This window comes from Columba livia, chromosome Z (genome assembly GCF_036013475.1).
Source record: "Columba livia isolate bColLiv1 breed racing homer chromosome Z, bColLiv1.pat.W.v2, whole genome shotgun sequence".
Classification (NCBI taxonomy): domain Eukaryota; kingdom Metazoa; phylum Chordata; class Aves; order Columbiformes; family Columbidae; genus Columba; species Columba livia.
In genome coordinates, this window is record NC_088642.1 from 48,665,402 (window position 1) to 48,678,208 (window position 12,807).

Consider the following 12,807-nt stretch of genomic DNA (forward strand, 5'->3'; position numbering starts at 1 on the left):
TAAGAGTGCTACTGGTACTAGAGTATGTGTTATCTTCATACTGTAAATCAAACAACTAGATTGAAAAAAAGAAAAACTTATCCCACTGGCTTCTGTTAGCTATTAGAGAATATAGTTGTGCTGTTGTTTGATTTTTATTTTGTGCGCTCTCTAGGAAAGAAAAGAAGTCAATGTAGCCGAAATAATTTATCCTCTGCATCATCCTTTTGTTTTGTAAATTTAGTGGTTGAATATATGCTGTGCTATTTGTTTGAGTAATAAGTTCTTAAGTGTTCCTTAGTAAGGATAAGATATGTAAGAAATAATTTTCATTTCTCTTGTATCCAAAGCTTTTCTTCATTTGCACAGAAAGGAGATTCTGTCATGTAGGGTTTACTTCATTATTGTTTTACTGAGGGCAGAATAATGCTACAAGAACAAAAAGTAGTAAATATGAAGAAACTGAGCAATATTTATCAAACTGAGGTACATCACTACAGACTAATGAAACATCCAAACTGTTTTATGTAATACAAAAAGTGAACCATTAGGTGAGTTTACTACAGAAGACTGTAGCTAAAGAGTTTGATTAGAGCACCTCCTTCATTCCCCTTGGTTTCCCAGATTTTGTTCCTATTCTCAAGAATATAACATGCTGTCCCTAGTACCTGTCAGTAATAAAGTACCAAGTAGAAAATCTTAAAATTAAGAATATTCCTGTGTTAAAGATATTTTTTCAATTAAAAAAATTTTTTTCTAGGTCATTTGTAACAGTGAGTGATCATTGGAGGAAACCGGGAAATTAGCGAGTTGAAGGAGAGGCCTTAAGAAAACCCTTTAGCTACTGTCATAATAAAGGGAAAATAACCTTTACTAGTATCTTCTTAATAATCAACTGTAAGTAATGTGCAGTAACCATCTTCATTAAAAAGCAAAATTTCTTTACAAGTATTAAAAATTTTTTTTAATGCAGCTCTTTCTTGCTGCTGATTGTCTGCCTGAACTTTGAAGGTATTAAGGCAAAGATAATAATGTTCAAATAAATCTATCAACAGTAACAGCCTATTAAGCTTCTTATCCAAAGCACAGGCATTAGAGGGTAGCTAAAAGCATTTCACAGTTGTAACTAGCAATGTATGGAGAAGAACTGTATGTATCCAAATGCAGACGTAGACAGTTCAGAATTAAAAATGTGATAATGTTTTTGCAGATGGAGATATTTTTAAAACTTATGCAAATGTATGTTACTTTAGGTAACCACTTTTTCATTCTTTTTGCAATTATGACAGGTAAAGCTTTGTGGCATTTCATTACTTGCTTTGCACAAAAATGCTTTGACCATTCTTCTTGGCCTTCAGGTTCATATGGGAAGATCTGGCAGTCTCAGCCACTTTCACATGTTGCTATGTACATTGGTTGGCTTTAACCAACCAGGCTGGATGAAAGTGCTTGTTGAAGCATTTGGTTTCTATCAGCTTTTTTTCCCTATAGAAACGCATTTTTTGATCACAGTGCTTGCAACTGAAAATGGAAGCAAACTGTGGCAGTCACTGACCTGATGACAGATTTCACAAGGCCGGGTAAATGCCAGAAACACAGCTGATGTTGCTAAGTGCGAAGCTTGTATGCCATCTTAATGCTACTATTGTTCTTCAGGAAAAGATCCCAAAAGGTGAAATCAAGATACAGTATTGTGTTACAATTATTTTTCTGATTTCCTATGAGATAAATTAACTTATGTGAAAGTGTAGTTTTGTGAATAAAATATTCCTAATATAAAGAATATTTCAGTTATTGTAATTGCCCAGGGATTGCCTCTACTTGCCACTCAAGGGGCTTAGTTTATGCCTTTTGATTTTCTGGAGGGAAAAATCTTAGTTTTGTGCTCGAGAGAGGAAAAAATCAGGGTAGTGAACAGGTGGAAGAGAAATCTATTCTGAGTTACAAGATATGAATATTCAGCTATAAACTGAGTTATTTTAAAATCAAATTAGAAAAAACCCAAACATTCACAGTTACTACAACAAGCTAGCAGGTAGTTTTAAATAATCACTAATGTTGATTCAAAATTCCTGTTCACATTTGTGGTTTTTGAAAAGTCGTTCCTAGCTTGTGACCAGAAAACTTAGAGTTTTTGGGTTATTAAAGAAACTCTATAAAGTAACAGATCTTGAACCTTTATTTCACCATTGTTGGCTGGAGTATCTCTCCTGTGAGGAAAGGCTGTTCAGCCTGGAAAAGAGAATGCTCAGGAGGTGGTCTTATCAATAGATATAAATACCTAAAGAGGAGGGTGTTAAGAAGGTGAAGCTAGGCTATCTCCAGTGGCAGGACCAGAGGCCGTGGGCATGAACTGGAACACAAAAGGTTCCTCCTGAACGTCAGGAAACACTTATTTGCTGTGAGGGTGATGGAGCATTGGCACAGGTTACCCAAGAAGGTTGTAGAGTCCTTCAAAAGCCGTCTGAACATGGGCTTGAGCAGCTTGCTCCAGGTGACACAGCTTGAGCATGGTGGTTGGATAAGGTGACCTCCATGTGCTGAAAATGTGTGTAGGCAGATATTCGCCACACTTTCTTAATCTGAGTTAAATAATGAATTGTGGAATTCTTTATATATTCCTCAATTTATAGCATCCTTTTCTCCAGTAATCCAAGTAATACTCATGGTATGCAGGATATTTTTAGACTATTAATCCTCCTTGCTTTGTTTTTTATGAAATCCATTATCCAAAAAGAAAAGTGAGCTGCTAGAAATGCCCCTTGAAGTTACGTGTCCTGGTAAGATGTGCACATATCAAGATTATTTGTCAAATAATCAGGAACATACATGTGGGATAAATAACTTGGACAACCTATTTCTCCATTCTGTAGGAACTCAGTTGTGCCATCATGTACACTTGAATTTTCTTGCTACTTCCATGTTAGTTGGAGATTCGCAGTTATTGAAGGAAGCAGAGTACTCTCACTACTTTCTTTTCAGTCAGTGTGGTGAAACAGGAATTCTTCTTAGGCTATTGACTGTTGATAATTAAAGACAAGCTAGGCTTATGAATCCGGTTCAGCAAGTGCTAGAGGTAGTGAAAAGGCACACTTAAAATGGTGCTCCATTTGAATGTTACTAAATGCCAAATTCTGACTGTTGTGGTTGTACTCATCTGTAAATGAGTACTTCAAAAATAGAAGTTAGTTACATCTAAGGGACCATATGACCAATTTGTGCATTGTTAGGGGTTGAATGGGCTTCCATGTAGTTTTCTGATTCATGGGAATCAGGAACTGTAATTGAGTCCTAAGTCTACTGGCCTTCCAGTTTTTTAATAGTTGCTCCTGTATCCTAGCTGTAGGAAGGAATACTAGAGGTGTTCTTCAGGTTGATTGTTTGAAACTGCTGTCAAACTACAAATGTATGGTTCTCACAGAAGGCTCACTGGCAAGTGAACAGCCTATATCTCAAAATTTTGTGCCTAGCTCAAGAATGTTTCTTCCTTTTGTACACATATGTGGTACTGTTGCTAACAGAAAGTACTACACATATAAATTTACTCAGCAAGCAAGAAAGGCATTCTTAAGAGGTTGGTCTCTTTGGATTTGATATGTTGTAAAGCAGTAATTATTGTGTGTGTGTCATGTGATTTAAATTAGTAAATCTAAGCAAGTTGGTGTAGATTGACCAGGAACACAAATCACAAAGTCTGGAATTTTGGATAACCGTATTATTCTTCCTTTGCATGTTTCAGGAACTTGCAGTAAGGGAAAGTGTAGAGTCCTGCATCTGGGCAGGAACAACCCCAGGTTCCAGTATAGGTTGGGAAATTACATATTACAGAGCAGTGTAGGGGAAAGGGACCTGGGGGTCCTGGTGGACAACAGGATGACCATGAGCCAGCACTGTGCCCTTGTGGCCAGGAAGGCCAATGGCATCCTGGGGTGTATTAGAACGGGGGTGGCTAGTAGATCGAGAGAGGTCCTCCTTCCCCTCTACTCCGCCCTGGTGAGACCACATCTGGAATATTGTGTCCAGTTCTGGGCCCCTCAGTTCCAGAAGGACAGGGAACTGCTGGAGAGGGTCCAGCGTAGGGCAACAAAGATGATTAAGGGGGTGGAGCACCTTCCTTATGAAGAAAGGCTGAGGGAGCTGGATCTCTTTAGTTTGGAGAAGAGGAGACTGAGGGGTGACCTTATTAATGCTTATAAATATATAAAGGGTGAGTGCCATGAGGATGGAGCCAGGCTCTTCTCGGTGGCAAACAATGATAGGATAAGGGGTAATGGGATCAAGCTGAAACACAAGAGGTTCCACTTAAATTTGAGAAGAAACTTCTCAGTGAGTGTGACAGAGCACTGGAACAGGCTGCCCAGGGAGGTTGTGGAGTCTCCTTCTCTGGAGACATTCAAAACCCGCCTGGACATGTTCCTGTGTGACCTCACCTAGGCGTTCCTGCTCCAGCAGGGGGATTGGACTAGATGATCTTTTGAGGTCCCTTCCAATCCCAAACATACTGTGATACTTGTAATAGTGATAGGTGTTCCTTTGAGCCCTAAGACACTGTCTGAAGAATGTCTTTATTGCCTGTTATGTAAAATCTACTATATGCAATGTTTCATAAAGGCAAGACTAATGTATAAATTACTGCCAGTTGTTGCTATATCACATTATTAAGTTTAGTTTCTCTGATTGAAGTTTTTTATGTGCCGTTAATTTCTTATTTCTTCAGTTTACCTCTTGGTCACTACAGCTGTATCATGTCTTGAAAGGCCAATAAATGTTTTTTTATACAGGTTGTATCACCTCCTTCTCTAACAGTTTATTTGTCAAATAACTTAATACATTAAAAAAAATATTTTGATCTGCTTTTTCATGTTTCTCTCCTTTTCAGCTAGTCCAGGCTCTGCTTCTACTCATGTGATGTCAAATACAGAAATGCATTTTTGTCTTATATCTGGCTCTGTTGCTGACTTAGGACTAACATATACTGAAACAGGCCCTACTCTACTGTGCCTAGAACCTTCCTTTTCTGTAATATTATTAAACATTGATATTATGTTAGGACATGTGTGTTGGTTTTTTGTTTCGACACTTGTTTGACATGCAGAATGGAAGTGTACATACAGAATGTGCAGCATGTTTTACAATACAATAGATATGTGAAGCAATCCTTCATTAATTCATTGTATGAACTGGCTTATTATTTAATGTCCTTCATATTCCCCACTTCGATATTCTACAGTAGTTCAGTGCAATTCTCTGACTACAGTGTGATGCCGCTTATTACTTAGTTTTTAACTACTTCTAACAACATTAATCTGTGTATATACATGGTCTACTCTTGTCTGTGTGTTGTACACTCTAGTTTAATTATTTCGGTTTTTCATATATATTTCTAATTCTTTTTGTAGACCTTACTATGTAGCTCATGATTGCACATTGATAAACCTGTATTGCATCTAGAATCTAGCACTAATGATTAGCAGTACAACAGTTGCCTGCACTGTGTGTTTGTTATTTACAGCATGAAAAAATCTGGAATGTTAGAGAATAAAATCACTGTGTGTCTTGGCAAAGCTTTAAATAGTTTTTTTATATCACTCATAGCAAATGAGCCTTGCAATGTAGAATCATTGTGTAGGCTGACCTGTCTATTTATGTAATTTATTCTTAAAATCTGAGTGCCTACAACTCAGCTAAATCTACAGGGCATGATTTGTCAAACATTATCTCTGTTTTTGTTATAAGCTGAACAGTTTTGGCAGTTGTGTATTAAAATTATGCAGCTGGGTATAAACAAGTGCCTCTTGTGCTACAAAACACAAATATTCCAAGAAGCTTTACCCTTGGTAGTAAGTTCTAGAGACTTAGAAACTCAGTTTACTGTCCAGAGTAATTGATAATTTATTTCTGTATTGCTTTTTCTGACCCTTCGTTAGAACACATAGTAATGATTAACTTCTTCAGTTCTTTTGATAGATGTGCACACAGCTCTTGTAAAGAATTTGCATTTTGCCTTTCATTCATTGTCAACTTCCATGTCAGGTGATCTTTTAAAATTAATATCCTTGGGAACTGATGAGTTTGACATATGGTATCAAACTGCTTTTTTCTCCCTTTGAATTATGAATTTTAGGTTTTCTTGATAGGAATTCTGGCTGTAATTCTTAAACCAAGCTGTTTTAAATTACTCTTTCTATAAAAAGTTTCCTTTCCATGTGTAACAGTCTACTTGAATTTTACCGTAGCTAAATCTGGAAGTTACTTATAGAGAAAGTAGTCTGCCTTGGAGTACTGCAAAAGTTATGTAAATAGTGCTCCAGAATGCTGTTTGCTAGTCTCTGAGAAATGGAGCATACGTGTGAGTAGTAGCTGGAAACTACAGTTAACAATGACCATACCTTTGTGTTCAGGCAAGTTATTTTTAGTTTACATATGGCGAAGGCCTTTAAGAGAGGTGCTGGCTGTATCAGCATTGAACTTGGATTGCAAGACGATTTGGCAAATTGGTTGTGAGTTTTGGTCAGCATCCTGGACGTGTTGGAAATGAGAGTTGCCTTCTCTTCTTGCCTTCCATATAGCTAAGGAAAACTATATAGAGTAAGAACAGATTTTAGACCTGCTCCTCTGTCTGCTATACCTTCTGTGGTAGATGGCAATTTTAATGGATACCTTGGCCTCTCTTCAGTGATGGCAAGTGCTTGGTATTGCAAACAGGATCAGTAGTCTCTTTAGACTACTCTCTTTTGCCTACACTCTTTTTTGAGTGTTGAGTCAGATAATGACTTTTAATCGTGATTAGACCAGCAACCAAGGGACTTTGGTTTAAAGTACCTGTTATAATATTGAAAAGTATGAGTAAGTTTTTATTCTTTCCTTAAAGACAGTTGGATTTTCATTAGCTGTTAATTATGAAAGGATGTCAGTTTGCAGCTAAAATAGCCTTTCATTTATTTGGATATTTTGTTTTGTTACGTAGAGAGAGACTATCTGTTCATATACAGATGTACTCATGCTGATACAGATTAACTTCATTTTTGTAAAAAAATCAATTAAATATTATCTGAAGTCTATATAAAAGGTAAGCTAAGTAGCACAACTTCTAAATTTAGAACTAACAGGTTCACTAAATAAAGGAAATATTATCCGTAATTAATACATTAAATTAATATTTTGGGGCATGTTACCCTTTTAGATTTTAAAAGGAGAGAACATTCTCTGTCACCTCATTTTCATTTATATTTTGGAAGCAGGTTTTTGCTTTTTCAATTTCCACTTACGACTGAATGAACTGGTCATTGAATTCAAGTAACTGAAACATTAAAACAAAGAAAATATTTTTTTAACATCTACAGAAAAAACTATTGCTGTCAAGAGTTGGTTTAAAACTTTCAACAAGCTGTACACCCAGGTGCTCAGCTAATTAATTGCTTTTGACTATTTTTGAAACTTTAATAGCAAAAATCTACTAAAGTATTGTTTGAATATAGTTTAAAATTATTGGTAGCTTGTGGTAGATGCAATGTTACATTTAATTAAAGCTGTAATATACAAGTCTATTTCTCAAGTAAAAAAGACATTTTTCATCAAACTTATTTGAGTTCGTGAAGAAGGAAGAAGAGGAACTTGTTGGAGTTTAAGAACACTACTTTAAACTGAATGTTTAAATAACTTCCCAATGTCAGAACACTGATAAATTAAATGCAAACGATGCCATGGTCACACAGGCCTCTGGAGCCCTGTGGCTGTCATGTATACTGGCATCTGTTTGTCAGACTGAAAACTCTCCCACATTCCATTAAGCTGTTAGGTGCTCCTTTACAGGAGAAAAGTGGCTGTAGTGGTGGCCACACCATGCCTGGGAATGTTAAGGCACAGAGAGCTTCCAACTGTGCTGGCATCACAAATGATTGTGATAAGACACCTGTATTTCAACTGAGATGTTTTTTGTATGCGTATTCCTGTGTTACTGTTTGCCTAGCTCTGCTATGTATGTTTTTGGAGTTCACTATTCAGATTTTTGTCAAAAGTGAGCAAAAGCTAGAGAAGAAGGCTTACAAACCTATTCAGCCATAGGGTGATGAAAGGAAGAGTATTTTTTGTTTTTTTTTTTTTTTTTTCTGCCAAAGTGATGCTGAACAGGCAATTTTTAGACCCATTTCATTTTATGAAACTTTTTTCCCGTAGTGTGACTGTACTTTGAACAACATGTAATGAAATGGTGTTCCAGAGATGTTCTTTATGAGGCTGGTGTTAATTGGTACTTTCTTTTTCAGCTAATCTGCCGGTACCTACTATTGCTGCAATAGATGGAGCTGCATTAGGTGGTGGCCTAGAACTTGCGTTAGCCTGTGATATAAGAGTGGCAGGTAAGTCTGAGTCCTGTTTATAGAACATAGGATTATTAGTGTTGCAGATGGATTGACTAATCCTTGTTTTGGCAACAGTCTTATAAAACTTATTTTGTATCTGATGTCGTTAATAACCAATTATTTTAAAGGGATTTAGCAGAAACCTGTCTAAGTACTTGCTAATTTTTAATTTCAAACAACTTACCACTGATAGCTGGATTGTTTTTGTTGCATGTTTTGTTTTATTGTTATGGCCTTCATTTTATCAGTATTGCCAGTATGGTTGTTTTGATATTTTATTTAGTGAGTAAATTATTATTCTCTTCTGTATTTGAAGTATTCTAGATGGAAATTTGATTTTATCTGAAAAGATTGCAGTGAAAAAGTAGAAGTTGTTAGTGAGAGCGTTATTATAGAAGCAATTAAGCTGTTATAAAAGAAAAGTGACAACAGCACTTGAAAATAGGAACCTTGACCTGTACAGCTGTCAGAACTTTAAAGCCATTTATCGGAAAGTAAATGGAAACTTGGTCCTGAACAGTTGCCAGTAATTTGGTGTATATAAAGCTGTTTGACCCTTAGAGAATTCATAGTAATCAGATGTGGAATTCTACTCAGTTTTAAGATCTTAAATAATAAGTCTTTTAGTATTTTACATTTTGCAAGAAAGTCTCTGTTACTCACTGTAATTGCTTACTTGCTATGTTAATAAGGTACAGGAGTTCTCTTGCTGGGACTCAATGGATCTTTTACTAAAAGCAGTTCTGTTAAATCACTTTAAAGTTTTTTATAAAGAAATATTTTTTTAAGTGATTTAATCTTCTTTATGAAGGAAATGTAATAAATTAAGAATCTTGTAGGTCATTGTTACATGTTTTGCAAAGTTTCTTTCTCATAGATTACAGTAAGAACTGATTTACATTCTGGTTTTTAGCCTCTTCTGCTAAAATGGGCCTAGTTGAAACAAAGTTGGCCATCATTCCAGGTGCAGGTATGAATGTTTTGCTTCTGTTACCATGGATAACTAAATAATGTATGCTCTTGATATTTGATTTTGGATTGTTGTATATGAATTTCTGCTTTTGTATTCCTAATAAGCATCATGTCATGTTTCAAAGCTTATTGCTCATATTGCTTAGCAAAAATTAATGAAAAAGTGTATTTCTCATTTTTAGGGAATGGCACTTTTATATTATGTTCTTAATCAAAATCTTTGTTATCTAAGTCAGTATTGAGTGAATCTGTAAATGACTTTTGATGCCTTGATCTGAAGGCTGAATTATTTTGCTAAGGGTCAGACTAGGGAAAAAGAGTTAACTATCAGTGTACAAAAATCGTAATTTAAGTACCGCTCCACTTTTAAATAATGTCTGGTACATTAGTATTCAAATTGTGTTTCCATGCTGCTTGTAAGTTGGCTGTAAGGAGTTTAAAAACTGAAAGTATAGCTGTGAGTAGATCTTTTGTCTTACCAACTTATTTTTTTCTATTTGGAAGGCTGGTTGACTGGCTTTTCCTGGATTCAAGGGGAATGAAAATTGTCTAATGAATAATGTTTGAGGTGTCCTTAGTGTTATGAACTCTTTGGTTGTTTTATTTTATTTTTTTTTTTTTTTAATGGATAAATCATTATCACTTGAATTAAGATATTTTATTTTCTGGGGAAAGGGCAAAATGTGAAAGCAGGTGCATCTCTGTGATGCCCACCTAGCTTTGGCCTTGATTTCTGGAAGTTCTGGGGAACTTTATATCCTTTCTTTGCCTGAATTTTCTTTCTCATGGGTGGAACCTATTTTGAAAGCACTGTATCCAATTTTAATGGATACCATTGCAGCTCATACAGAGAGGACAGTAAAAACTACCATAGTGGGATCACTGGTGTGAACTTTATGTAAGAAACTATCCCATCCTATGACTAATCTGGACAATTATTGTACAATTTCAAAATCTCTATTATGGTTATTGTTGAGTTGTGATGTACATCAATACATTCCCTCCATCTGTTTTTCTCTGTGGTCAGAGCTACATTTTACATAAGGAAAACTGAGTTATGGTGGCTGGTCTCTTTTAAGTAGTGACTAAAGATAATAATGTAGATGATTTTGAGGATATATTTCCTTCTGGTAGTGTTGTCGTGATGAAATAATGTGCCTTCACAATAAGTCCTAGTGAAGAAAAAGACAGAAAATTATGCTGTTTATCTTTTGTCCTCCCATTGCATTCTCTCCTAAGGAACTCTACAGTACAGTGTTGGAGACTTACTCTCCAGTTTGAGAAATTCACATAAAGTTTTCCGTATATTCTCAGTATTCAACTTACTTACGTTGTCTCATGTTTTGTTGCCTTCAGTGAATTATAGATGCTTCAAACTTACAACACTTTCACCTTAACATGCTAAGTGACTGACTTACTATGAGTTTCTTTCAGACTATTTTATTGCTGTTCAAATACTGAGGTTTGAATTTTTTATGTTTTTTTTTTTTTTTTCCTATTCTAAAATGATGGTTTGGACATATGTCTTCAGCTCCTTGAAAATATAACAGATTTCACACTGTTACAATGCACTTTAAACTTAAAACATTTTGGAGTATCTTCAGTGATTAATTTTTTCCCTATTCCTATGAGCCTTTCTGAGAACGGTTTTTGCAGAGTGTGTTTGAATTCATCACAACTTCTGATGGACCGGCCTGTACTTGCACCAGTTCTGTTGAGCAATGACAATGTTTCAGCCCTTTTTGGCTCCTGTTTTCCAAATAGTAACTGATCATGCTCTTTCTCATTAGCAAGTGAAGGATGAGTGAAGAAATTTTGCATATAATTTTTGCATAGGTAGAGAAGCCACATGTGCCCATTTGAATGATAGACCTCATGGGTTAATGGAATATTTTCTTACAGTGCTTACTTCAATCTGCATTGATCCAAAGCAGGACCAGGCAGTGGTGCTGAAAGGGAGCTGGAGCCATTAAGAGGCCTCAATAGTTTCTTCTATCTAATACATCTGAAGCACGCTCATGTGTTGCTTCTTTGAAGAAGGTCCCTACAACATGGCAAGCTACTACAGTTTTTATTCTGTTCCGTCAGCTGCCATGTGATTGTTGTGAAGATTTTAACATGGGTGATAATTAATGTGGACATTTGAGGCTGTATGTAAAACCCCAAGAAGTTACACTCAAAGTGCTATGTTAGAAGAATGTTACTAGAATTTAATAGTATTAAAATATAGATTCAGAGCAGATTGGCTATGACGTTTTGGACTTTGCTGTATTTTATTCCATCCTATTTTAAAATGCGGTTATCAAAAGACCCAGTCAGCAGCTGTCTAGTGACCAACGAGTTTCAACGTAAATTTCCCAGGTGTGAGAAATTTTGAGTACACACAGAAGTACTGCAATCTTCTAAAGGCTGAGGTGGAGCAGCAGCTAGCTGAATCCTGGTTAATACACCAAAATGAATTGTTCCTTCTAAGTCTGGTGAGAGTCTCTACTAAGTAGGCATTTGTATACGTTTATTTGCATATGTTATCTGTGGTGTTAGGTTGAGACTCCTCAGAAGGTTCATCATGGCAGACAGCAGAGCAAGACCAAGTGGGGTGACAGTGGTGCCTCCTCTAATTCAATAGCTTTGTGTACAGACCAGCAGCTCAGCTTGTGAGGGAGAAAGATTGATTTTTCTGCGTTTGGAAGTTTAAATAAAGTTCTCCCTGCTATGAAAAAGGCCTTAGCTGCCAGATTGTGAGCTGGAGAAAGTAGACAATTGTTTCATTTTTCCTCTTCAGTACATCCCACTGTCTGTTAAGGAAGTCAAGCTTCAGACAACTAGAGGAAGTGGTAACTTGGTGCTGGGGAAGTTAGCTGAGAGTGAATATTGATGATTTTTGTTTTCTAAAAAAGGTCTGCCAATCACTATTCGTTGCACAGTGGTCTTATGCCACCACAACAGGCATGTATGTCAGGCTGTCTGTTTCTCTCTTCATCCCCTTTCTTCCTCATTTTTCTTCCCTATGAACTTGGAGTCTGTTGGCCAGTTACGGTCTAACTTGACTACAGGGCAGTGGTCGCAAAAAAGACCGTCCCTAGAATTTTATTAAAAGTAGGTAGCCAGGTGAATAGAAAAAATTATGTTCCTTAGAAAGTTTCAACACAAACTAACTTGTTCTTGAGCAGGAAAGAATGGGCACAGGAGAGAGGCGTTGTGCATGTCCTAGTTGTGGGAAATGTTTCAGCCAGAATACTCCTCTCACTGGACAGCAATGATTTCGTATGAGACGGGATTTCATCGGAAACCAGACTATTAACTTTGCGTTTTAAGGAGTTGCTTGTTGTCAGCCAGAGTGGCTTTTCTTAAAGCTATTCATTGCTAAAAGGAGTTCATTTTTTGGATCCCTTAGTCAAAAAGCTGTTCAGACAACTTATTTTCTGTGTAACGCTGTAGTCTGTACAGAATTCGGCATAATCTAGGAAGTCTTTCTTTACAAAAAAATGATGTTTCT

At 36.4% G+C, this 12,807-nt stretch overlaps 1 protein-coding gene across 4 annotated transcripts in view; it reads left to right on the plus strand.

Moving 5' to 3' along the window:
* AUH (AU RNA binding methylglutaconyl-CoA hydratase) overlaps positions 1-12,807 on the plus strand; it is a 109,614-nt gene that overhangs the window by 39,148 nt on the left and 57,659 nt on the right. For 3 of the 4 annotated variants that reach the window (XR_010468912.1, XM_065045742.1, XM_065045740.1), the window contains exons 5-6: positions 8,244-8,336; positions 9,253-9,309. Coding sequence is in view for 3 of the 4 variants with exons in the window: in XM_065045742.1 (XP_064901814.1) it covers positions 8,244-8,336; positions 9,253-9,309 (150 nt within the window). In the remaining variant the exon portion in view is untranslated. The remainder of the gene's footprint in view (positions 1-8,243; positions 8,337-9,252; positions 9,310-12,807) is intronic. The other variant, XM_065045741.1, reaches the window with a different exon arrangement.